Raw genomic sequence first — 25,569 nt, 5'->3', positions numbered from 1 at the left:
GGCATCCATTTCCCTCTTATAGGTATCGCGGAGGGTTGTGTTGTGGATGGCTTCAGTGTTAACTCTCACTTGATAGCCGTTCGCTTATGTTTTCAAAGCCGATAACAGCAGGTCCCATTTTTTGGCTGACTAAGAAACTTACTCCGAGCACATGGTTTACTGGATAATAATAATCGTTGGCGCAACAATCCATATTGGATCTAGGCCTTGAAGTGTGTTAGAGCACTTCATTCAAGACCGTAACGGTACACTAGGAGGCAATGTGGTCAGCATTGCGCTCGCCCGAGATTATTACCCTGATTTGACTCAGGTACTCATTCACAGCTGAGTCGACTGGTATCCGACGTCAAATCGCGATACAAATTCCACTGTCATCAGTGAGATTTGAACCGCGACCTTCCGTACGACAGCCTTGTGCTCTAACCACTCAGCTATCCGGACACCGGTTTACTGGATGGCCACTATAATATATGGTGTAGCGGCTCTTCTCCAGGAAACCGGTCCCTGCCAACGCATCTCCTGTAACGCTGTTATATCAGCCCTATATTGGGACAGGGTATCGGCTAGCTGCGTGGCAGTTTCATCTCTGTACAGGGAGCGCACGTTCCATGAGTAAATGCGCAACTCGTTATTCCGTTGTTGTTGCCGGGTTCATCGTTGTATAATCCGTCCAGTCCGAGGCTCCTGTTGTGGCGTTCTCATTTCTGCTTTATTTGTGACGGATGGGCGCTGACGAATATTGCGGTACAATTGGTCCCATTCAATGGGATTGAGATCCGGTGATTGGGGGGCATTGCTAATACTTTAGGACGATTACAAAGGAGCCAGGGCTGGGTTGCATACGCTTTATGTTTCGGATCGTTATCCTGGTAAAGCTGGAACGAGTCTAAGATGCCTAGTTTCTCAGCACTCTGGTGCAGATTTTCTTTGAAACAGCGAAACAATCTGAAATCAATACATTTCCGCCACCTTAAACATGGTGTTCACATTCACATTTATCTCATTCAGTGTTTGATTTTCGCCCGACTTTTACCTTCCCATCGCTACCGAATAAATCGAATTTGGACTTGTCACAAGAGATAATCCTTCTCCAAAAAATTTCATCGTTCGAGATATACTTTTCTACAAACTCTAGGCGCTTTTTCCTATTCACTGATATGTTCGGTTTATTGCGAGCGGTTCGGGAATTAAAATCGTACTTTTCAACAGGTTTCTAATTGTTTGATCCGAAATTTGTTTACAACACGTTCTGGTGAACTCTCGACTAACCTGTTCAGCACTTTCTTTAGGGTTATACTGAAGTTTTTGAAGGATAACTCGCTTGACTTGCAACGACAGTTTTGCAACTTGACCAGAACGCGGTACCCTGTCAATCCTATCCTCGTTTTCATAAGCCCGGAGTATTTGCATGCTCTCATATACAATAATTCCGGAATTTTGTAACCCGATAATAATAATAATAATCGTTGGCGCAACAATCCATATTGAATCAGGGCCTTGAAGTGTGTTAGAGCACTTCATTCAAGACCGTAACGGTACACTACAGTAACACTGAAGGAGGCAATGTCGTCAGCATTGCACTCGCCCCAAATTATTACCCTGATTTGACTCAGGTGCGACAACAACGTAAAATGTCACGTTGATAGTTAGGTTGCGTCTTGTCATCAATACTTCTCTTCCCCATACTGCCTTGACTGTTTGTCACGAAGATTGGTGAGAGGGTGTAGTCTGTTGTTCTTTTACTACATACAGCAAGCGGCGCTATTTTGTGTTAAGTTTAAGGGGGCTCCCCATTTTTGTGAATGGAGGATGTAACATTTTTTCTCACAGAATATAGTCATGTGCGGTATCAAATGAAAGGATTTAATTAGTACTTTTCGGAACTAGTTCCATATTTGATATCGAGTGACACGTAGGGGAGTAAAGGCTCAAAATATATACCTCAAAAAGTGTAACAAGTCTCGTTCTCAGAACCTGTCCAACCGCCTTAAAATACGTCCCATTCCTATATCTGTTCAAATAAAGTTAATGCTATATTTTAGAAATTTACCCGAAAACACCCCTTAATTTCATCCTAGAAGTACAAGATTTTTGCATTTCACGAAAATGTATTGTACTCTAAGAGGTGTGCGACGTCATCATCATAAAAAAGTGAAGTTATATGAGGTTTGCGGGTAGTGTCCGGGTAGACATGTGTGCACGTTAGTACCAGTGGCATTTACTTTAAGTACATATTTGTTTGCTTTTGTGCAACGTCTGTTTTTTTTAGGATTAGCAAAATATTGTTTGCTTTGATATGTGTGCACATACATTCGCTAGAAAAAATGTGCGTACACTAAGCAGTTCCTGGTTATTCGTTAGTAAAACACACGAATAAATTAGTTTTTTAAAAACATTTTATTGTTTGCATATTGCTTGTGGTCTTGTTGCTTTGATAAGGCCACTTTTACGAAATTAGAATTCAAGGCAACTGAAATAAAAAAAGGGAAATAAGAAAAGTCACAAATGTTCAGTAGAAAAAGTCTGCGTACAGCCACATAATTAGGTGATTCCCCGAAATATAAATCCTTGCCATTTGGAGTAAATTGATTGTGAGTTATTGGTTTATGGCTGTGTTTGAAGTGTGAAAAATAAGGACGTTTTTTCGTTATTTTGTGTGTATAATTGTTATTATGGAATTGAAGCGAAAAGAGATTTGTGTAAGTGAAAGAAAAGTTATAATAAAATTATGGGAAGAAGGAAAAAGTTTCCGCGAAATAGCCAGGATAGTAGGAAGGCGACATTCATCTGTTCAAAGGGTAGTTAACAACTTTAAATCGACGGGAATAATAACATCGAAGCCACGATCTGGTCGCCCATCGAAGTTGTCGATTAGAGAAAGGCGAAGTATTATAGGTTCGGTGAAAAAGAATCCATGAATAACTGCACCACAAATCGCGAAAGATATTGAACTTAAGTTCAACAAAAAAATTTGTGCTGATACTGCACGGAAAATACTCAAGAGAGCTGGTTACCATGGGCGAGTTGCACGTAAGAAACCATTTATTTCATTAACTAATAGGCGAAAACGAATAAAATTTGCGAATAAGTACGTAAACCAATCAAATGAATTCTGGGAAAATGTGCTTTTCTCAGATGAAAGTAAATACTGCATTTTTGGAATAAAAGGAAGAAAAATAGTATGGAGAAAAGCATGTACAGCATTGAATAAAGAAAATTTGATGCCAACGGTAAAGCATGGTGGTGGCGGAATAATGATTTGGGGGTGTATGGCAAGTGGTGGCGTAGGAGAGAGAGTTATAGAGTCTACCATGGACAAATATGACTACCTAAATATTTTAAAACGTAATTTAAAACAAAGTGCTGAAAATTTACGCCTGGGTGACGAATTTTATTTTATGCATGACAACGACCCTAAGCATACGGCTGAGGTTAATAAGCTGTGGCTATTATATAATGTTCCCAAACAGTTACATACACCCCCACAATCGCCAGATTTAAATCCCATAGAACATCTGTGGGATTTATTAGAACGCAGAATTCGCCAATACGATATAACTTCGAAGGATATGCTGAAAAATGTATTACAAGAAGAATGGAATAAAATAAGTGTTGAAGAAACATCTAAATTTGTATCTTCTATGCCGAAAAGATTAAAAGAGGTCATAAAAAGAAAAGGGTATCCTACAAGCTACTGATTTGCTTTTCATATTTACTCAAATATAATTTTTTTTAAATATTTGTTTACTGTACGCAGACTTTTTCTACTGAATTATTGCGATTCTTTTCATTTTTGGCTTTATAACCTGGTTTTTGTAAGACTTATAACTTAGTGAATTAAATACACTAAAACTACGGAACTATTTGTAATGTTTGGATAATAAATTCGCCACAAAAATTAGCTTAATTTTTTTGTTTTACTAAGGAAAAGTATCATACTACTGAGTGTACGCACACTTTTTCTGCCTAGTGTATGTATATCTGGAGTTTAGCATGAAGGAATATTTTGCAATTATAGCTATATACGATGCACAGAGGATTCCTCACAAAATCTGAAGACAAAACCTTTTATTCCAAGCGCCCAGCCTCCGAAATTGCGACTTGTTTAGAGAATTTATTCGAAGTGATTTCTTTCCTTAAAGAAGTTTCGCTCAAGAAAAATTCAGACATGTGTTTGTTGGTCTGAGATGACGAATCCACCAATCGGAACATATTTCGAAGTGATTACTTGTTGCGCAGAGGTACCTAAACACCATGCAATTATCATTTGTTTCGTTATCAAGATGCAGGCCACGGATGTAGTTCTTCGGTCGGATAGGTTCCGCGGAAATCCCATTCCGCGCAAAAAATACTTGATAGAACCTCTTCTTGAATAATGGAGAAAAATTCCAACCGAATATATCCAACGTTTGGTTGAATCCATGCCACTGGCCAGTGAAGGATGCTTATGATGCTAAAAGTTTCAATACGGAGTATTGAAAGTAATTTTTCTTAGTTTTTAGTGTCATTATTACGATCTAAGCAGTAATTTTGAACAAAGAGGAAGGTTGTAAGGTGAACCGAAATGGCACAAAGAACCGTCTGTCTTCACCGTAAATGCTGATCTTATCTTTATTGCGTTATATGTTAATAAAATTGTATAGTCATACCGTAAGATCTATTTTCTCTTCAGTGCTTGGACATTTTTGAAATACATTTCGATATAGCATTTTTCGGGAATTCCCCCTTCACAGAATTTTTGTCCGACTGTAACCTTCAGTCATTTGTTCTAAAGAAAAATACAACTTTTGTTTATTGCAGATTTGCAGATTTTTTTTTTTTAAATATGTATTTACATATTCCCATCCGTATTCCCCCTCCATGAACACCACATTTCCCGCCACGTCTGCCCGTAACAGCGCCAAGCTATTGTATATATTCTAATATAATTGTACGTGCATAGGTATAAACATGTATTCGTCACATCTGAATAGGCTTTGCATATGTATCTATTTCAGGGTCGTTTCACTTCCTATAAATGTTCAAATAAAGAAAATATTTTTTCGTTTTTCTCCTGTTGCAATTTTTTTTTATCTTACATCACTTATTTATCATTTTCGGTCGATGATAATCTAGTGACTTACGTGGCGTATACATGTAATTTTATCGGAATGCGTTCAGCAATTAGTTTTTGGATGGGCGTGGTCTAAATCTTATACAGATAGATGCGCCTTTTTTCGTAGAATGACGAGCTATATTTTTTTTTCAACGTTGGCAGTGGGGATTCGATTTGATCCCAAAGATTATAAATCGCTTTCAAGAAAGTCTTGTTATTGCATCATATTTTCATGAAACTTTATTTATGGTATATTTTCTATTTTCAGTATAGGAACATCGTAGTATACATACTTTGATGTAGCACTTTCCGGGAGATCCCCCTTCATTGAACTTGGCTAACTAACAAGAATCTTGTGAAATTCTTAATGACTACATATTTGAAATTGTCAACTTAACATTAGTGATCCGTTCCGAATACGACTTATTTGACACGATTTTTGAGCATATTTGAGCATATCTTACCTTAAGTGGTTAGTCCACTGTTAAAACAGCGTAAATGACCTGTCATAAAAAACAATAAAAACAAGGTGACTACATATATATGAGGTGAAACTCGAAATAGAAACAGGCCAAATTGAATCATCCAATTTAAGGCCGAGTCAAGATCGCAGTGCGTTCTGCACATCTATTAATGGTGGTCGTGTTTCTATAGCACCTCTCGGTCTGCGAATCCATATAACCAAGCAACCAGTAATAAAGGGAATATATAAACTGGCATGACGATATTATTTGAATCGCCGCCTTCTACGACTGATTTGGGCCCCAAGCTGGAAAATTTCTACAAGAAATGCAGCCACGTGCACTGACACCATCACACAAATGAGAACTAATACCAATGAAGATGTGCAGACGGCAACTGCGATCTTGACTGAAAACCCCCACCGGATGCCATCTTTTTTGTCCTGCAAAAGTTTAAGGCTTACCCAGTGGGCTCCCCATACATGTGAATGGAGGGTGCAAATTTTTTTCACAGAATGTAGCCATGTGGGGTATCAAATGAAAGGTCTCGATTAGTACTTTTCGAAACTGGTTCAATTTTTGATATTCGGTGGAACAAGGGAGTGAGGGCTCAAAATATGACCCCCAAAAAGTGTAACAGGTCTCGTTCTCAGAACCTACCCAACCGAAAAATCGGAAAAAAATCACAGTGGTGTATCTAAACGAAATCTGGGCCTCAAAATACCTTCCATTCCGATATCTGCACAAATAAAGTTAATAACACTATAGTTCCGTATTCTGAAAATTTACCGAAAAGCGTCAGCATAGACGATAATGTAGGACGTAATCCTAAAAAATTTGAAGGCAATCCGACTATTATTAACAAAGTTATAGAAGGTCAAAGTTTCGAATTTCAGGTAAATTTATAGCACCCAAGACATATATGACGTCATCATCATATAAATTGAACTTATATGAACGGCGGGGTCGATGGGATCGTTTTAGTTTTCCTTTTTTGACTGTTTTTAGTTATTTGCATTTCGGTGTCAATTACTCCAGGTAGACATGTCTATGCATATGTATATGCTAATAAAGCTTGCTGGTAGTAACTAATATAATATATACGTAATAATTTACGTGCGTGTTTTGTGCATGAAGTAAAGTGGAAATGTGTGAAGATGCGTTATATTAATTTACATGCGCACATATATACGCATGCATCGTCATGCGATAATAGACAATGTTTATTTAGAGTGAACATAATATTTATGTAGTTGATTTGTATGTATGCGTATGTATATGTGTAACTTGGGGTTTGGCAAAATACGACGGAATATTTTATATTCTTAGCTACGTACGAAAGGAAAATCGTGAACAGCGAGTTTGTCACATAAGATGAACACAACACCTTTATACCCGAAGCGCCCGACTTCCATTATCTCGACTTGTTTCCTGTTCGCTTCTTTAAATTTTAAAGTGAGTGTTCGGTGAATCCCCTGTCACCGTATTTCTTTATTTATTATTGCTGGTTTCTGGTTAATGAGATCTGATGAAACAAGCTAAGCATACATGAAATTTAATTGGATTTTATGTATATTATCAATTGAATTTTGGGCGGGTGCGGCTTATATACAGCCAGCCTCAAAAGTATTGACTCACTCAAGGCGCCGGAAAAATCTTTTTAAATTTTATAAGTAAAATTTGTGTAAGGGTAAAAATCAATAAATTGGCTTTGGTCATTTATCCGAGGCAAACATTTGTTTGACAAGCACGCAGATATTTGTCTGTCTGATGTCCCTTTTTCTGGCTGTTGTCTGAGGCAGCTCGAAACACTTGCGTATGCTATTGCTTGCTTTCAATATGTATACCTTACAAATACATATATTAGACAATATTCTGTCGTGTCGTTTCCAGTAGGTGTTAGGAAAACGTTCGCGTCCTGTCGTTCCCAACGGACCCGCACCACAATCTGGGCAGAAAATCCTGTATACGCCTCTTTTTTGTCCTTAGTCGATTGCACCCGAGTTCTCAATAAGTGGCGTCTATTGGTTGTGATTAGCTGTTCTCCAACATAAATGTGGAGTCGCATTTTGATATTAAGCGTCATTAAGTCTGAACAAGTAAATATTACCCATTGTCTTGATACCCCATTGTTGGCCTAGTTACTTTTGAATCCAATTTACGATGATGTCTCTGTTGTACCCGTTTTCCTTGGCTGCGGTTTCTCGTAGATGCCGAATACCCTCGTTCCCGGATTATTTTTAAATCCACGAAAGGTATCTCTCCTTCGATCTCCATAGTGAATTCAATATTTCTGTGTGCCTGGTTGATTTCACGAGAATAGCTCCGGTTTCTTCCCTTGTGATGATTGCCAGTTCATCATCTACATAGTTGATCCAGAATATCCGAAATGTGTCAGTCTCCTCTAGTTCATTCTCTAGATTCTCCATGAATATCTCACATAGCAGCAAGTAATCTCCAGGGCGCCCACTGATGTTCCGCCCCGCCCTCTAGTGCTCCGGCCTTCCTACTAATTTAATGATGAACCTAAGAGGTAACCTCTTAAAATCCGAAAGTGCATAATGTTAGCCTTTCCTTATTATTGCACAGTTCCTATCCAAAAATGGAAATTGCACGGAGATACCTACTGTTTATCTGGCTTCTATGCAACCCCGCCAAATCTAAAAGCTTCTTAATTTTGATGTAATTGGCGGGATCTTCTAGGAAGAAATTTCAGCTTACATTTGAGGCAATCTTTTATAATTCCATCGCACTTTGTACAGAGATTATCACAAATTTGAATTTGTATTTTGCGCACAGTTGAAGTGCTATGTGGGTTTGTAAAACCATTTATTACTGGCAGCAGCAGAAAAATTATTTGTTTTCTCATTTGAAACAATTTCTTGTAATACAGCTTTTCTGGTCGCCGCACCACAGTAATTAGTTATAAAGATAGCTAAGTAGATATCCGGCGGTCTTTCTGAGTAGAACAATTAGCGCTGTGGTGCATCGTTTCGATGCCACAAACTTCTAAGACCATGACTATTGTGGGAAGAGCCAAGGACCAGCATCTAGTCAGCTCAGATATTCAGAGCCAGCCCGTAGCATTCACAAAGGATAATAGTTCCCGCAGTCTGCAACTAGAGATCTCTTTGATATCTCCAAAGAATTGTTTACCTAGCGTCCGTAGCTTGGCTTTAGCTAGAGTTGGTGAATCGCAAAGGAAATGTCTCAGAGTTTATCCCTTCTCTCCGCAACTCCTGCAATGCGAATTGTACAGTATGTCGAGTCTGATAGCATGGGCCCGTAGAGATCAGTGTCCCGTGTTGACCGCCGTAATCTGGCCCAAAAGACCTTGCGATCGAGTTGTGTTATAGACGGGCTAAATCCTTCTGGACTTGTTGCAGATGGTGAGCCATTTGAAGTGAGCGGACAATAAAAAGTGCGAGTAGATTCCACTCTTGGCGGTCGTCAGTGGAGCGACCATCAAAGAATTGACAAGAACAGAGCCCACCTGACTAGTCCGTTAGCCCGCTCATTCAACTCTAAGTTTCTATGACCGAGAACCCATAGGAGGGTCACTCTAAATGTGCCACGCATACGCCCCTACACTCCTACAATCTTGCAGGATGTAGCCACTGAATCCAAAGCCTATGTTACGCTTGGGGTTCGATTCATACTTCAGACATCGACAGGTTTCCAGTATCGCCAGTACTTCCACCTGAAAAGTGTATAGACGACCCTATCTGATGCTACGTTAAATGACTGGCTATTGTGGAAGAATTAGAAATTTAGGAAAGTGATCCGGAGGACATTTTATGTTTTCAAGTCAATGAATGTCACAATAGGAAAGGAAATGCAAATAGGGTTCTTAGCTCCTCCGTATCTAAGTATCTATCTATCTTCGTGGCTACCTAGGGAAACGGTTCTTTTGTTCTTATCTCATTACTATTGAAATTTGCAAGGCGATGGTCTTAAATCCCATATTGAAATCATGATTAGGTTTTAGGCAGAACTGTTTTGAGACTCATCAAGGCGAGAATTCGTTTATCCTGCGGCTTGAATGTAAGTGACCAATAAAGGGAATGTCGATGAACTTTTATATGTGATTGCCAATTGCTTGAGCTGCGTATTGAAAAAAATCTTATCACACGAATGGGAGCCTCAGGGCTAGTAGTGCTGTTTATGATATTGCGTGAAGTTATTGAAGCTGATGTCATGAAACTAACGCTACAAAAGAAAAGGAATAGAGGGGTCACAGTTATGTTCAAGAGTTTCGGAAGGATTTTATTATCTTATTGCATTTTGATTACCAAATCAGGCCCTACGCAATACAGCTCCTCTTTATTTTAGCTGCTATCTCATTGTATTGCCCGAAGAAAAAAAACACAAATAAAGGTGGTTGTTAAGAATTGACGGATTAAAGCCCTGTGAAAGGTTTAGTCATTTTTTTCTCCAGGGATAGGAAAAGCGAATATTTTCTCATCTGAATTTAAATTTAAATTAGCTTTAAAACAGCTGCACACTAGATTTCTACAGTATTGTTAATCTAACCATTCTCGAAGGAATTTAAATTGTACGATATGACGGTCCAAACAAACTATTTGTTTGTCTCATGTACATTTCTCTACTTTCCATTTATTTGCATGACCTTGCCCTGTTATTTATTAATACAGACACTAGACACAATTAAGAAATATAATTCTATTTATTTCTCCCATAGAAAATGAAGCGGGACAAGCCATTTCACCGTTTCATGACATCCCCCTCTATGCAAACGAAGCCAAAACCGTATACAATATGGTCGTAGAAATTCCACGTTGGACAAACGCTAAAATGGAAGTAAGTACGGATAATTGCTTTTCTAATTTCCTGAATTATTGCGAGCACGGTTAGTTGAATAAATTTTTCGTTTGATAAATGATAGTTTGTTAATTGGACAGTATCAGTTGCACAGTTTTTCTGCGGACTACCTTCGCGTGCGACTAGTTTTATTAATAATCGATAAACACTTTAGAACAAGAGAGGGAACTGATAATGAGGCGAAAATATTATCAAGTCTGGTGCCGTTTTATCCTGTGCGCTATATTGAAATCTATAAAGCATTCAAATAAGAGATATCGCCCTATATTTTCATGTTAAGATTGTAGTAGTTGGGGAAACCTCGTATTAGAATTGGAGTTATTATCCGCATTCCAAAGCTTCGAGTAAACATTGTGAAATTAGTGTTATGACTAGAGTACTCCACTTGGTCTGAAAGATGGCGCACGAAAGCAGACCCATTAAAACTGCGAATAATCATTTATACCTGACGCTTCTTATGGTCGATACTAATCATTGGGGATATTGTTTCCATAAACGCAATGTTTACTTTTGTGTTCGTCCTTTTAGTTGTGATGTTGTGATTTGTAAACTCCGCAATTCGAATTTCTGATATTTAAAATGATGGATTATTTGTAGTTTCAAAACATTAGCGATGCTCATTTAACAAAATCATTTTTAGGGGAAAAACCAACCCTAGCTTTCTTCAATTTATGCTTTTCTAAAACAAAAAATTATCAAATTCCTAAAAAAAGTTTATAATATTTTGGAAAAGTGCATCACAAGAAAGGAATTCGAATATATTTATTTGGGAAACGTTTGGTAAACATTCTGTTTTCCTTTTAAAATTCCATTTATTCCTGGCTGATGTTTTAAGCTGTTACTTATGTGCCGACTGTTCAGTTGATTAGAAATAAAAATATTTTAAAGCAGTTATTTTACGCGTAGTCTTTTAATAATCATTATCTGTATATTGGCATATTTTTTTGGGAAGCTGGTCTCTACGTTTACTCCAGTTGTCCTTTCGTAATTTGACTTATTGCTATTCATTTAGCTTTGTATTTCAGCTTAAAGATAATATTGCGTGTCATACAGCGCAATATACATTTATGTATAGGTTTTATAAACATGGAATAAGGTAAAAAACGATAATCGTGCCATCGGTGTTGGTCCTTGGCTACGTGCTTCAACTTTCGTCCGCACTAGTTGAAAACCATGATTGGGTAGAACAAAACGCAATAACAGGGCCACGGTGTCGGTTATTGATTACGTGCTTCAGTTTCCGTTTGCACTAGTGGATGAAAGCTTTGAATAAGAAAATGCGGTAATTGTATCTTCGGTATTGGTTGTAGGCTTCAAATTTCGTCCGCAATATCAGAGGAAGGAGATCCATACCAAAGCCCACAGTACTCGAATAAACTATCATATTATCCGCACTTTGAGTTTGAATGCCGAATATGTGGAAACACACAGACATGTTTTATTTTATGGCTAATACTTAGTATTGAATTAAGTATTTAACACGTATTCTGTTCATCAATAAATTGTCATAAAATCAACAAATAAAAAAGACTTTAGAAAACGCGGCGGGATCATGTGTCTTATCTGCTTAGATGAAGCTACGATAAAATCTTATCGCTTGAAGCGTTTATCATTTTTTCATTTTCAAGCTCATTTTTATTTAAAACCCCAACTTTTAGATGCAGCGGAAAGCATACATATCCTCAAAGAAGGGAGGATCGGATGATCTCTTATTGTTTACCCTCTAAATATGGAAGTTAACTCCCCACATGAGACAAAGTAATCAAGCAGATTATCACTCGTTATGAGCCTGCAACGCAGAGCTAAACTGGAGAACTGTGGTGCCGTTCAGGCTATATTTGAAATTGTGGACATCTCGTTCTACAATTTCCGAACGTCACATTGGCTCTAAGTCCGTTCTGGGCCAATGCATCGATTCAAAGTGCTCCCCTATAAGTTCGAGTTTCAGAACATCCTCCATCACGATGTAATTGCCTTGCGCATCAGCAGTTACACTATTGGTGTCTATACCTGAGTCAATAAGGTATTGTATCTCGCTACCACCGACTTTAATTCACGGCACAGTTACTCGTGACTGCTTCCGGAATAACATAACATCCATGAATAACATTTATCTTTGTGAACATGGAATCTGAATCGCTTGGTGAAATTCCCTTTAACTTCTCCTGCCATTGGGAGTTCACTTCATTTACGTAATATTGACGGATAAGATCCCGCGCGATCTTTAGAAGTGATTTGAATTCAACCCATATGGGATGATGATAGTCCCCATAACTACGATGGATTTTGTTGACGCGAGTGAGCAGAAGGCTTTTCACTTTTTTCAGCCGTTTTGAGGCTGCAGTTTCATATCCTTCCATATTATTGCGAGGTTTAATCTTAGGGACGACTTATTCAGCCTGTGGACGCCACTGTCCATCGGCAAACGGCGAACTCCTCGTCCACCAAACAGAACTTCAATAAGAATGGCGTTATGGTCGCTATCGTAAGCAAGAGTCTGTAGTTTTCGTTGAGGATTCTTAAAATGAAAGTTCAGGCGCGCGTCAGTAATGCACAAATTCAGATAGAAATTTACCCTGGTCCAGGTTGGAGTCTCTGACCCATATAATCCGCGTTTATACTCTATCGGGTATTGCTCTATCCCAGGTTTGAGAAATACACCTCTGGGATTGGTTTGTGACGTTTAGGCACGAGGTTTGCTTAGCATTCAAGTTGCCGGCTATAATCCAGTTCGAGTATCGTAAACAGAAAATGGAATTCCTCCTTGAACTTGGCTCGATTGTTTCCCACTGCATAAACTGACAGAATGTATAAATTCCCTCCTTTAGGCAGTGAAAACAGAATACAAGAGACCTCGATACATGCAAAGGTTTCAAATTCAGATCTATTAATATGCCTGAAACGATAATGGCGACCCACAAGTATTCCAATACCACCTCCCCCATCACAATTTCGTATATCGTTCCTCACGCATTCAAAAGCCTTGAATGTTATCGAATGCCTCGGACTGAGGTGGGTTTCTGAAATCAAGACAAATTCAGGCTATTGCTTGGCAACGAAATCAAGGAGCTCCGCTCTTCGATGGATTTCTACGATGGAATTCACATTAATCGCGATGATCCGGAGACCGTCCAGTAGTACCACTGTAACTGCAGACCTAGTAGCGGGCATGCTGTTTTTGTAAATATTCTGTTATACCGTTTATTTTTGTATTCTGTACGTGTTGCCTATGCTGCATGTTTTCACACATGGTTAATATTTTATTAAGGATGGTGTTCATCCCGCCACTTGTATCTTGTTGGGGCTTCTTAGCTCCCCCTTGTCGGACTACTTCTGCAAACGGGATCCCCGGGACGATTGATGCCGAAGGGATGATACCGTTCAACGCCGCTGGCATCTTCATCCTTTGGGCCGATCTTCCCGCCTGCTACCTTGTGACCTTAACATTGCGGTATGCAGGACATCCACGGTACGAAGCCGGATGCTCTCCGCTGTCGCAGTTGACACAGAAAGTTTTTTCCTTGCCCTCTATTTCAGTCAGCGAACATTCGGCTGTGCTATGGCCTTTTCCGCACTTTACACATCGCAAGGTCATTTGACAGTTCACTGCCGAGTGACCATAGCGCTGGCATCTTCGGCACTAGGCTATTTCACCCCTCAGCAGGCGCTCAAAACGAATCGCCTGATAATTAAGCGACCTGATGCCGAGCAGATCGCTTCCCCGGCTCTCCAGACTTATCTGCGCGAGGAAATACGGCAGAATTCGTTTTTCCAAAGCGGATCTCCTCGTACTAAAGCGTGACACTGAGAGGAACTTGGCCTCAGATCCCGTCTCCCGGAGGATTTTGAGCACCACATCGGGTCTCTTCCTTCGCATCCAAGCCTTTCAGAAGGTAGGTTTGTACCTTCTCTTCCTTTGGAGTCTAGGCATAGTGAGGAGCCTTCACTCGCTCGAGGACCTCCCGTGCTTTCTTGTAATCTGCTATTTTGTTATATTTTACTTGGACTCTCTCGGCCTCCGTCTTTTTGATAATAAAATTCGAGAGCCCCGCACTCCCATTAAGTAGAGTGGGCTAAATCTCTACCACCTAATTCATAAACATAAATGGAGGGCATCCTTTCCGCCTTTTCTTTATTTCGGATGCTATGTGGCCCCGATCGGACTATTTTTTAAATTTACAATCCTACTTGAGTTATTCTGTACATTAGTTGACATTTTTTCTCCAATTTTGTTTTCCTTTTTTAATTTGTTTGAAACATAGAGCAAAAACTCACCCAGCTTTCCCTCTTCACTACTACAACCAGCCTGGTAAGCACCCTCTTCGGAACATTTCCACCGCCTTCGTTGTCACTGTTTCTCGTACCGTCAGCATGATTGTTTTCTATGTTCTCCATAGGGACAGATTCGCTGCCGAAAGCTTGTTCGCCCTCAAGGATAACTGCTCCATTCGAAGAAAGCTTCACTTTTGAAAGGGCGGACCCGCCTTCCCAGCCATTAGCTGCTCCGTAACCTTTCTATTTTTCTTTATCAATAATGACATTTGATTTTTAAGACCTTCGCCAGCTCGCCATTTCTTCTTTCAAGGTTGGCTATCCTTAATTTGGCTCTTTCGAGGTCTGGATCTTCCTCGTTACGGACTCCACGACCGATCCGAGTGGCCCTAGGCCTTATAGTGGGGGCCGGTCCAGCCCGCCACCCGTCGACGGCTCGCCGCTTATTCCCGTCAACAACACACACGCCAAAAAAAAAATCAAAAGTTTAAATTAAGTTTTAGATTATATTTTATTAATTAAGTTAATAAAAATATCTTTTTATATTATTGATAAAATTTAATTTAGATTTTAAATTCTTTTTAGTAATAATATTAATTTCTAGACACGTCCGCTCTCTCCGTATGCGTTTATCATGGTATCAGATTTTCCCGAATATGTCATTTGATGTAGGGTATATTAAACATTAAAAATGAACCGGAATCGTATACTAACATGACTATTTAAAATATTTGAAAGTATCTTATTTTATTTTTTTAGCTTTAGCCTTACCTTAGTTCAAGGTTATAATTAAATGAAATTGCTACTTCCAGATTTCAACAAAGGTGCCTCTAAATCCAATCAAACAAGACATAAAGAAGGGTAAATTGCGATTCGTAGCAAACTGTTTCCCCCATCATGGCTACATCTGGAACTATGGCGCTTTCCCACAAACTTGGGAAAATCCAGATCATATTGAACCATCAACATGTGCTAAAGGTTAGTTTTTCGTTTTTATATTTTGCTATTTCTGTTCTGAAAAATGAGATTCCATGGTTATGTGTATGTCATATTTCGTAATGCAATTACCATTGCCAGTTAGTTGTCTTATCAAATTCATATCAAGTTCAAGAACGATTTTTCTTATCAAATTGAAGATGCTCCATATGATAAATTCAATATTTCCAATGTAACAGGTGATAACGATCCAATTGATGTTTTGGAAATTGGCTATCGCGTCGCCGAGAGAGGTGAAATCGTCCAAGTAAAAATTTTAGGTACTCTTGCTTTGATCGACGAGGGAGAAACTGATTGGAAAATTCTCGCCATCGATGTTAAGGATCCTTTGGCTGATCAAGTAAATGATATTGCTGATATTGAAAAACATTTCCCAGGACTCTTGCGAGCAACAGTCGAATGGTTCAAGGTACGTTTTACGACGATTTGTATTGAAATAATTAAAATAGTTATAAATATTGAAGTACATGCACCTGAAATAGGGAATTTGTCAGAAGAATCGTTAAGAGTAGTTCGTGGCTTCCATCCAGCATAGAAATAAGGCATTTCTCAGAAATTTCTTCGCCGTTTGTGGGCTAACAGAGAAAAATAGGCCTTAGTTTCAGCGATTATTCTCTCTTCATCGGCGCTAAATTTTTTTCCAGCGAACATTCGCTCGAGGTCTGAAAACAGGAAAAGTCGCTGGGGGGAGTTCTGGAGAATACTTTGGATGCAGAAGCATTTCGAAGCCCAGTGCATGCAATTTTGTCATGCATTGTCTTGATGAAGCAGCATTTCCCTTTTCTTCAGATGGGACCGTTTTTTTTGCGATTTCTTGCTTCAAACGCTCCAGTAACGCTGTTGATGGTTTTTCCCTACTTAAGATAGACGACGAATATTATACCATGCACATCCTGAAGTACTGATGCGATAGTCTTGCCAGCGGACTGTTGTGTCTTTACGCGCTTTGCAGTCGGATCACCATGTGCAGTCCACTCAAATGACGATCGTTATGATTCTGGTGTGACATAATGGAGGCATGTTTCGTCCATTGTCACATTATCGACGCATAAATTCGTTATTTTTGGTCGATTCGCGACATCCACATTGAACAGAACTTTCGCATACCCAAAAATGCATGCACGGTATGTCCAACATTTTTCTTCGATATTTGTAGAGCCTCAGTTATTTCGATTAACTCACTTTGCGGCCATCCAAAACTATTTTGTGGACTTTTTCGATGTTGTCATCAGTAACAGCCTCTTTGGGGCGTCCACTGCGTGTATCGTCCTCGTGTTCATTTCGCCTAGTTTAAACTTGGTAAACCACTTCTCAATGCTTAATTTTCCTGGTGCAAAGCCCGAATTATGTTTATCAAGCCAGGTCTTGGCTTCAACAGTATTAGTTTTCTGCCAAAAAAAAAATGCTTCATTAACACACGAAATTCCTTTTTATCCATTTTCTTCAAACTAACAAAAGTTGATTAACTCAAAATGCTCTATCCCACAAACTAATGGTACGACAGCTGGCGAATTTGCACACGTGTCTTTTAGGTTATTGTTAAGGTTAACTACAAGTCATATGGATTTAATACTAGTAGTGCCATCTGTGTGTTAGCCTACGCACTTTTCAGCCCACCTGGTATGTATAGAATGTATGAATCAATAATTGCAGAATGTAAAGGCTCTCTTGAGCATTTGTTGAAATAGTGGTGTAACCCCAACTATTATAACGATAATTTTCGAATATATTAAGATCTTGTAGAATACCTATTCAACAGACATTAGAAACATTAGAATTGATAGAGTTCGTCCATGCTTAATCGCAAGGGATTGGAACTCAAGATGTCTCCCCTTCAACCAAAAGTCCTTTGAAATTTACGCTGTCACTGTCTTGTCTTCCACTCTAATTGAAAGGGATACGAGAGACTTTGTTTAAAAACGGAAGAATTCGAAGGGCGCATCCACTTGACGTTGATGAGATCAATGGGGAGCAACTTATTCCCGTTTTTTTTGGTCCACGAACCCTTCGTTTCAAGCTTAGCACCCAAGTTTTCAAAAATGAAAAGATGAAGACGGTTTACCCAGAGGTAACTCGTCAGACGCTGCCTCACCTCTGTCTGAAAGTGGCGAAAACGCACGTCGTGTAAGTTTCAATATGGCGATACTAGCTAAGTTGCTTCCCAACTGATCCGGTGCGCCATCAAGTGGATGACGGACTCAAGACTCTCTCAATTTCCTAAGTAAAATTTAGTTTTGAAGATTTGATAAAATACAATGAGTTCTTTAAGTAAAAACTGGCTCTCTAAAGAAATGCATTGCGGTTTGGAATTTTTCGTTGCTCAGTGCAAAACTTTCATGTCTCGGGATCATCTACGTACTAGCACGGATCTCCCAATGTAGATTATTGGATCCCGTGGCTTTCACTTCTGACTTGGGCACAGGCAGAAACTTGATAACTGGTGACATTTGTCGACGATACACCAATTCTAAGAACGTATTCCAATGCACAAACTGCTATTAAAATGCTTGATGTTCATCTCTGAAGAACTGACAATAACTTACAGCTGGGAGGGTAAAAGTGATCACAACCAAATGTCCCCAACTGTCACATTGAATGGGGTGGCCGTCCCCCATATCAAAGATGTATAATACCTCGCAATGGCTCAGTCTGGAGAATAGATAGATCAGAGCCGAAATCTGCCAAATTATTTTCACATTCAAGCGGGGAACTGTCCCCACATCACACTGAGTTTTGAGTTGCCATCTACCAGGTCAAAGATGACAAATATCTCGGGATAAAACTTGATCACAGGCTGACATAGAAGAAACATTCTGAGGTGAAACAATCGTTAGACCGTGAAATTTGTATTGGTTTTTCCGCAAAAGATTTAGATTATAATTAGAGCGGAGACTTCATTCTACGAAGCTGTTTCCAATCCTCCCATCTGGAGTCTTGGGACCCAACTCTGCGGATTAATGAGTATCAAACCTTGAGTTATTATAACGAGCTCAGAGATAATGGCGCGGACGATAACCGGCGCTCTACGGTATGTGAAGAACTTGAGGGCATAGAAACTCCACTAGCACCATGAAATTGCTAATAAATATAAAGCAAACTTGATAAACCACCAGAATGAATTAAAAATTTGGTATCATTTTAAGGTTTTACATGTGGAGCGTTTGATGAGGAATAATTTTTATATTTCGTTCAAATTAAGATTGGTTGTGCAGTCATGCCTTTTGTTTGAAATAATATTTCATTATGTTGGTAAGGGATGTTATTTGCAGCTAGTTTTTAGGACGATTTGCGATTTCGTGCAGGGCATGAGCAATTCATCAGACGCTGTCTTCACCTCTGGCAGAGTGACCGAAAGTGCTGAAACCGCAAATCGTCTAATTTTGCATATTCGTTGCTTGTCCAAGGCAGAGGGGTCCTGTGGATCATAAGTAGTGGTAGTAAGTTGCTTTCAATATAAATCGGCTCATCATCAAGTGAAAGGACTTCCTCTATTTCCTAACAAAAATCTAGTTTTGAAAATATTGTGGGTTCTTCAAGCAAAGAAGACAATAAATGTTTGTGAAAAAGAATTGCTCTCGTATTTATTCTGTATGCTTATTTTGATGTTTTGATGTAATTTATTGTTCATTCACTTATCTAAGTGCACACCACCAGTTTCTCATTGTCTAATAAGAGTTAATCAAAGCGGGAGGGAATTGATGGAGGGCATCCAGGAAGAGAAACGCAATGTTGATCAAATTTGTTTGTTTGTTTGTTGTTGATCAACACATGTTAATTTTCTTATAAAAGCAAACTACAAATAATTTTCTTTTGTGCTTTTTTAGATTTACAAAATCCCAGATGGAAAACCTGAAAATCAGTTTGCCTTTAACGGAGAGGCGAAAAATGCGGCTTTCGCTACAAATGTCGTTGCTGAAACGCACAAATTCTGGCAGGGATTAGTTAAAAAGGAATTGGATGCAGGCTCACTTTCTTGGTAAGTTTGAAATTAAATAAAAATTAATAACAATTGCTTTTGTAGTGTTGCAGGAAATAAACAAATAAATTAAAGTCGTTCCGGTCTGCGTGTTAGAATGTTTGTATTGTAGTTCTATAATTGTTTAAGATAGGAACATGAGCCTAAGCTGTGATTGTTTCTTTCTTTACCATGGGTACGAATAAGGTTTTCTTGATTAGCAAATCGAATCTAAACTGCAATGAGTTGTGATCCAAAATATTGTATGTGTGGTTAACAGGTTCAGTACCCACTCCGAGCCTGTTACGGCGCAGTGAGTTCTTACGACAGGCCCGTATCGTCTGGTGTGGCGGTAATGAACTTAATTTCTGTAACTTGACCTGCCAATTTTAGATTTAATTTATCTTCCGACCTGAAAACATTTCAAAGCAAATATAACATTCATTGGAGTTAATTGGCATGATTATGGAGACGCGGAAGGGGTTTTAAAACAGCTTTTATGTTATACCAATTATTCCATGTTTGCAATTTTTTTCTGGGACGATCATTAAAAATCGCTGTTGGCAGTGAATGTGTGTGAATTCATCATTATCAGTGCCATTATTGAATTTCCAACATTCTGGTGCTGATAATCCAGTTGAATGTTGTTTGCACTCTCTCGAATTTCTTCGTGTATAGCTTGATTTCGTTCTCTAGGATTTTGATAAATACCTTGCGGAACGAACAGAGAACTTGCGTATTTTTTTCTCCTCAATTACTTTAATTTGTTGTTGTTTCTTCTCAATAGCATTTTATGCTTGTGTTATCTTCTCTATTTAGCCAGTCAGTTTTAGGAGGTACGACAATATTGTTCGTTGGCATAATAATTTAGCTGAGAGGGAATAAACAAAACCTGATATAATTTATCTACTCTCTTGGCGGATGTACGTTTCACTTATTGCATACGATTGGGTTATATTTACCAGTTTGTCAGGCTTTGACATCTTAGATTGACAAGGGACCGTTTTTTGGATCATCTGCTATGCCTTAAAATGTTAAACAATTTTTTTGAATAGGTTGTTTAACCACTAGCTTTAAAGTAGCCCTTTCTCTATCGAAATAAAACTAGTAATTATGCTGATGAATAAACTGATGATATAAATACCCCTAAATCACGTTACGCTTGTCGCTTGCCTTCCCCTGCCTTTGTTGTTATGTGATATCAACTTGCGATGAGTTGTCCGCTCTTAGTTTGTGTCTGGGAAGAAATTCGCTGATTTTTTCGTTGATAATTACGACGTAGGTTACGACTGTATCGTGAGCTAAAACAGCCCAAACTTGTACTAAGCTCAATTAGCTTTGAGCCTTGTTTAGTGCCGGAGTGATTAAGTTTTTAAACAGTTTGCAATTGTTTTTTTCAATGACCGTATCTCAAGCATTGCTACAAATTCGTGAAGCTTGAAGGATGTTGTGACCTTGTTCCTGCTCAGTTCCGAAAGTCATTTGGTGAAAATTTTACAGGCCATCCACCTGTTTTTAAGGTTTTGTGTAAACACAACCCTTATTAAAATCGGTTTACTGTCTCCTTGTCCGTCACGTGTCTCGGGGAAAGGTAGGAACTGTGAACGCTCATGCATATAGTTGTAATGTGGGGTATGAAATGAAAAGTCTCGATTAGTACTTTCCAAATCCAATCTTAGTTTTGCCATTTGCTAGAAAGGTGGGGAGTGCGGGGGGTTGAAACTGATCATTTTTTTAACGAACCCATTCTCAGAAACTACCCAAACGAAAAATTTGAAAAAAAATCAGGGGGCTGCCACTATATGGTGCCTAGGCTCCGAAATACCCTCCATATCGATACCTGTTCAAATAAATTTAATAATAGTATATTACTATAATTTTTATTTGAAATAATGAAAACTTGTTTCTTTTTCGTTGGTGTGAATGTTTATTCTTGCAAATACCGATATTTCGGGAACCACTTGTTCCCTTCATCAGTGCCAACAAGTTTCAACTTGTAGGGAAACTCACTGTGAATTTTTACCCCGCGAATTTAAAAAAAAAACAGGCAGCAAATACTATCCGGTAATTATCGGGTTCACTTGCTTTTGTATTCTCTAATTTTTTTGTTTTTGGACACTAACTACTAATTTGATAATAGAAATTCGATTTAATCTTTAACATTTTAAAAAATCGAAAACACATTGATTAATATTATTAATAATGCGGCGTTATTTTTCCAATGATTGACCTATGACACTAGGGCTTTCGTCTAAAAGAGTCGTCACGGCAAATCGAGTTAATGAGGCAAATGAAAAAAAGTTTTTTTTGAAGAGGGTATTTTCTTTTGACTGAAAGATGGGGGCAATTATTCACATTAAGAGGACATAATTTCCCTTCAACACTAAGTAAAAAAAGCTAAGGAGAGTTCGAAAAAAAGAAAGTTTGGTTGCCGGATTGGTAATTTCGAGAGAAATCTTGAGTTTCCCGTAAGTCTTCAATGCAACTCGCTCGAGGGAATCTTGAGCTTTCCGCACGATTTCAATGCAAGTCGCTCCAGGATATCTTGAGTTTTCCGCAAGACTTCAATGCAACTCGCTTCTTCAAATCTTTTCTTCAGGGTTACAGCTTGGTAGCGATAAATATGGTTTCGATCGGACCACGCTTCTAGATTTCGCCAATCCTTTAATAAAATCTACAAACTTATTGCTTTTGGGTTAAAACAGCAGAAGGAAATCAATCATAAAATTTCATTTGATTTTAGAATGTAAATAACTTTATTATATAAAAAATGCGGAACTACTGACGCAATACACGATGCGTGGTTACTCATGGAGAAACACCGTGAGAAGCATCGCCCTCTTTGCCTTTCTGGATCTAGAGAAAGCGTTTGACCGTGTGCCACACGAACTCATCTGGTATACTTAACGATCACACTTAGTGCCAAAAGAACTCGTGCGCTGGGTTCAATTGCTCTACCGCGATCCGAAAAGTAAAGTTCGAAGTATGGCGGGTTTATCAAACCCGCTTCGTGTCTCTGGTATGGACACCGTCACACGGGATATCCAACGCCCAGCGCCCTACACACTGCTTTATGCAGATGATGTTTTCCTAGCATCTGATAGCAAAAATGATCTCGAGCAACTTGTCCAAGAATGGAATGATCGCCTCATGCAACACGGTCTAGATTAAATCTGAACAAAACTGACTTTTTGACGACCAATCCCCATGAAACGGGCACAATCATCTATGGTTCTGAGTGTTGGTCAACTGTAAAAGACAATAAACGGCGTCTTGCGGTAATGAAAACGAAGATGTTCGACTAGTGGCGTGACACGTTTTGATCACATCCGAAATGAGGATATCCGCGATCGTTATGGGGTTGCACCAATCCTGGAAAAGTTGCGAGAGAGGCGTCTTCGATGGTATGGTCACGCAATTCGCGTTAACGAGAATTCACTTGCCAAGATTTGTCTAAACATCGAAGTCGATAGTAAACGACCAAAATGGAGGCCGAAAGAAACGGTGGCTTGATACGCTGGATGGGGATTTAAAAGCCTCGGGATTGCACCCAGATCAGGCATTCGATAGAACCAAATGGCGAAACCGATCACGACGAGCCGACCCCGCTTATGAATGGGAAAAAGGCTGAAGAAAAATAACAAGACATAAAAAATGGAAGAGGAACTTAAAACTTTGTGTATATTCTCTTTCTTAAAATTGACATCTCACTAAATGGCATATTCTTTGTATGATGGACGTTGACACTCACACTGGAAACGCTATAAAAGCGATTATAGCATTTTCAGTTATGTTTGGGTGAATCGAAGCTATGCTTGTAAATCAAAATTTAAATTCAGTTTTAAATGCTACTAAAACTTCACTTCAATGCTTCAAATAGAATCCAAATATCCCTTCAATTGAAATATCCTCGTGGTGTTCTTTTTCCTTGGAAAGAGGTTATCGTCTTCGGTCTTTAAGTCGCTATCTGAGTTTTAACCTTGCAAGCTTGCCCTGATTGGCAGCGATTATTATTTCTTAGCTTCTAGCATTCATTTATATCCATCCACGTTTTCGTTCTTGGTCCATTTTATGACTTATTTTGGGATGTGGCCGACTACAAACATTTTCCATGGCGGCTCATTTATAATATCTGTCTTCAGCGCAGCAATAAATTGCAATAAAAACGGTTCATGTTAAATTTGGGGAACTTAAGCTTTAGGCCTCTCCGAGTGGGCTTTAAGCGAATGACTATCATATCATGATCTCCTTTGAAGCCAAAAGCAGCGCCCCCTAAGAAACGTCTCTTAAATCTGCTGACGATCGTGATGTGGTCGATCTTATTCGATATTTGCTTCAATTCAGTTCAAGCTCAACTGCCCTGTTTTCGAAGAATGTTTTGTTAATGACGATGCAATGAGGATTTCAAAAGTGTAGAATATGTTGCCCCATAATGACCACGAATAAGGTGTTATTATGGTTCATTTTGGAATTCAGATCTCCCATCACGACCACATGATCACTTTCCACTCCTGGATTACAGTCAATTCCTCAAAGAGAGATCAATAGAGATCCATCATTCCATTCCATTCGCTTGTAACTTACGAATTCCTTTGCCTTTTAATTACCTTTGACGATAAACACATATATCGAATTGCGCTTTAGTAACCAGCCCGCATGTAAATCACTATTTCGTTGGTGTAATGAATTTAATAGTGTATTGCATATTAATGATGCTTGAGACTTCCCTCGTCTATTCTGTGTGACTAGGTATTTTTTGGCCATTCTTGTTAGCAGACTGGAATCACTAAGTTTGCCTTTTCAAACCCAAATAGACAGCACCGTCTTTGGTAAAGTTTAATATAATCTAATTCAGATTCGGCAGGGAAGTGAAAAATCTTTCATATTTGAGGTATTAAACTCTGGCTCTATATAACGCATGTATGTTGCAACTTTCTATTAATATCGACTTCATCAAGTTTGAAATATGTTGAATAATTAGGCAAATGAATTTACGAAATATCTTTACAATCATCAAATACTCTTTTTAATTCTATGCTAATTGTTTTTTGTTTATAATTTCTCCCTTATCCAGCGTAAACACCAGTGTATCTGATTCTCCATTCAACATCTCACAAGAGGATGGTGACAAGATTTTGGCTCAGCCTCTCGACGCTGCTGAACCAGAAAACATCGGACATTCAGGTATGACATCGTTTTATTCGCGATATGTATGTTTGGTCACAAATATCTATTTTGTTTCTTCTAGTCGACAAGTGGCATTTCATCCATTTGAAGTGAACGGTATTTCACCATACCAGCAGTTAACAGGAAAAAAGTTATCACAAATATTTGAAATATCCTGCATGGAGAAACATAATTTGCAATGGACAAATAATAAATTGGGATGATCTCGAAAATTATGGTTTTTTTTTTTATTTTCAACAAAGTAGGGGTTGAAGATTTCGTCTTCCTACTTAAACTGAAGTTGTTTTTATCTTTGTGAGGACATGTTAAGGAAAGTTCATAAGCTTAATACAAATTGCTTATCGAAAGATCACCTGCCAGCTATGAAACTAGGATTATTTTATAAGAAATTGGTTCGATCATATTAAATTCTGCTGATATCGTGGAGATTGATCTGCATAGGGATTCTTTATCGTAACCAATATTTGGTTATCATAATGAATCATGTATTTCAGGCCGAATTCACATGTTTGCCAAACCTCGATAAGCCACCGCAAATTTAAACGGGATAGGATAGGGTGTTTGGCTTGGTTTGTGTAGGTTTGTATTAGTCGCCGATTCGATCTAGTGTCGGTTTTTTGGACAAATCAAAGGGAATTTGCTTGCCTACTCAGAAAACACTAGTCCATCTGCAAACGTATGAATGGTGATGTTTGTTCCGTCAGATGTTTCTGAAGGTTTGGAGTTTCTGGAAAGTGTTAAACATGTAGAGCTGGCATAAA

At 38.7% G+C, this 25,569-nt stretch overlaps 1 protein-coding gene across 1 annotated transcript in view; it reads left to right on the top strand.

Moving 5' to 3' along the window:
• LOC119651554 (inorganic pyrophosphatase) overlaps positions 1–25,020 on the top strand; it is a 28,660-nt gene extending 3,640 nt beyond the window's left edge. Inside the window, exons 2-7 of the mRNA XM_038055187.1 lie at positions 10,259–10,377; positions 15,483–15,648; positions 15,846–16,075; positions 19,491–19,642; positions 24,696–24,805; positions 24,870–25,020. Coding sequence (XP_037911115.1) covers positions 10,259–10,377; positions 15,483–15,648; positions 15,846–16,075; positions 19,491–19,642; positions 24,696–24,805; positions 24,870–24,901 — 809 coding nt within the window. The 3' untranslated portion in view covers positions 24,902–25,020. The remainder of the gene's footprint in view (positions 1–10,258; positions 10,378–15,482; positions 15,649–15,845; positions 16,076–19,490; positions 19,643–24,695; positions 24,806–24,869) is intronic.
• Positions 25,021–25,569: the final 549 nt, after the last annotated feature.

The sequence above is a fragment of the Hermetia illucens genome, chromosome 3 (genome assembly GCF_905115235.1).
Source record: "Hermetia illucens chromosome 3, iHerIll2.2.curated.20191125, whole genome shotgun sequence".
Classification (NCBI taxonomy): Eukaryota; Metazoa; Arthropoda; class Insecta; order Diptera; family Stratiomyidae; genus Hermetia; species Hermetia illucens.
Note: the sequence above shows the minus strand (reverse complement) of the source record. Positions and strands in the feature narration are given on the sequence as shown.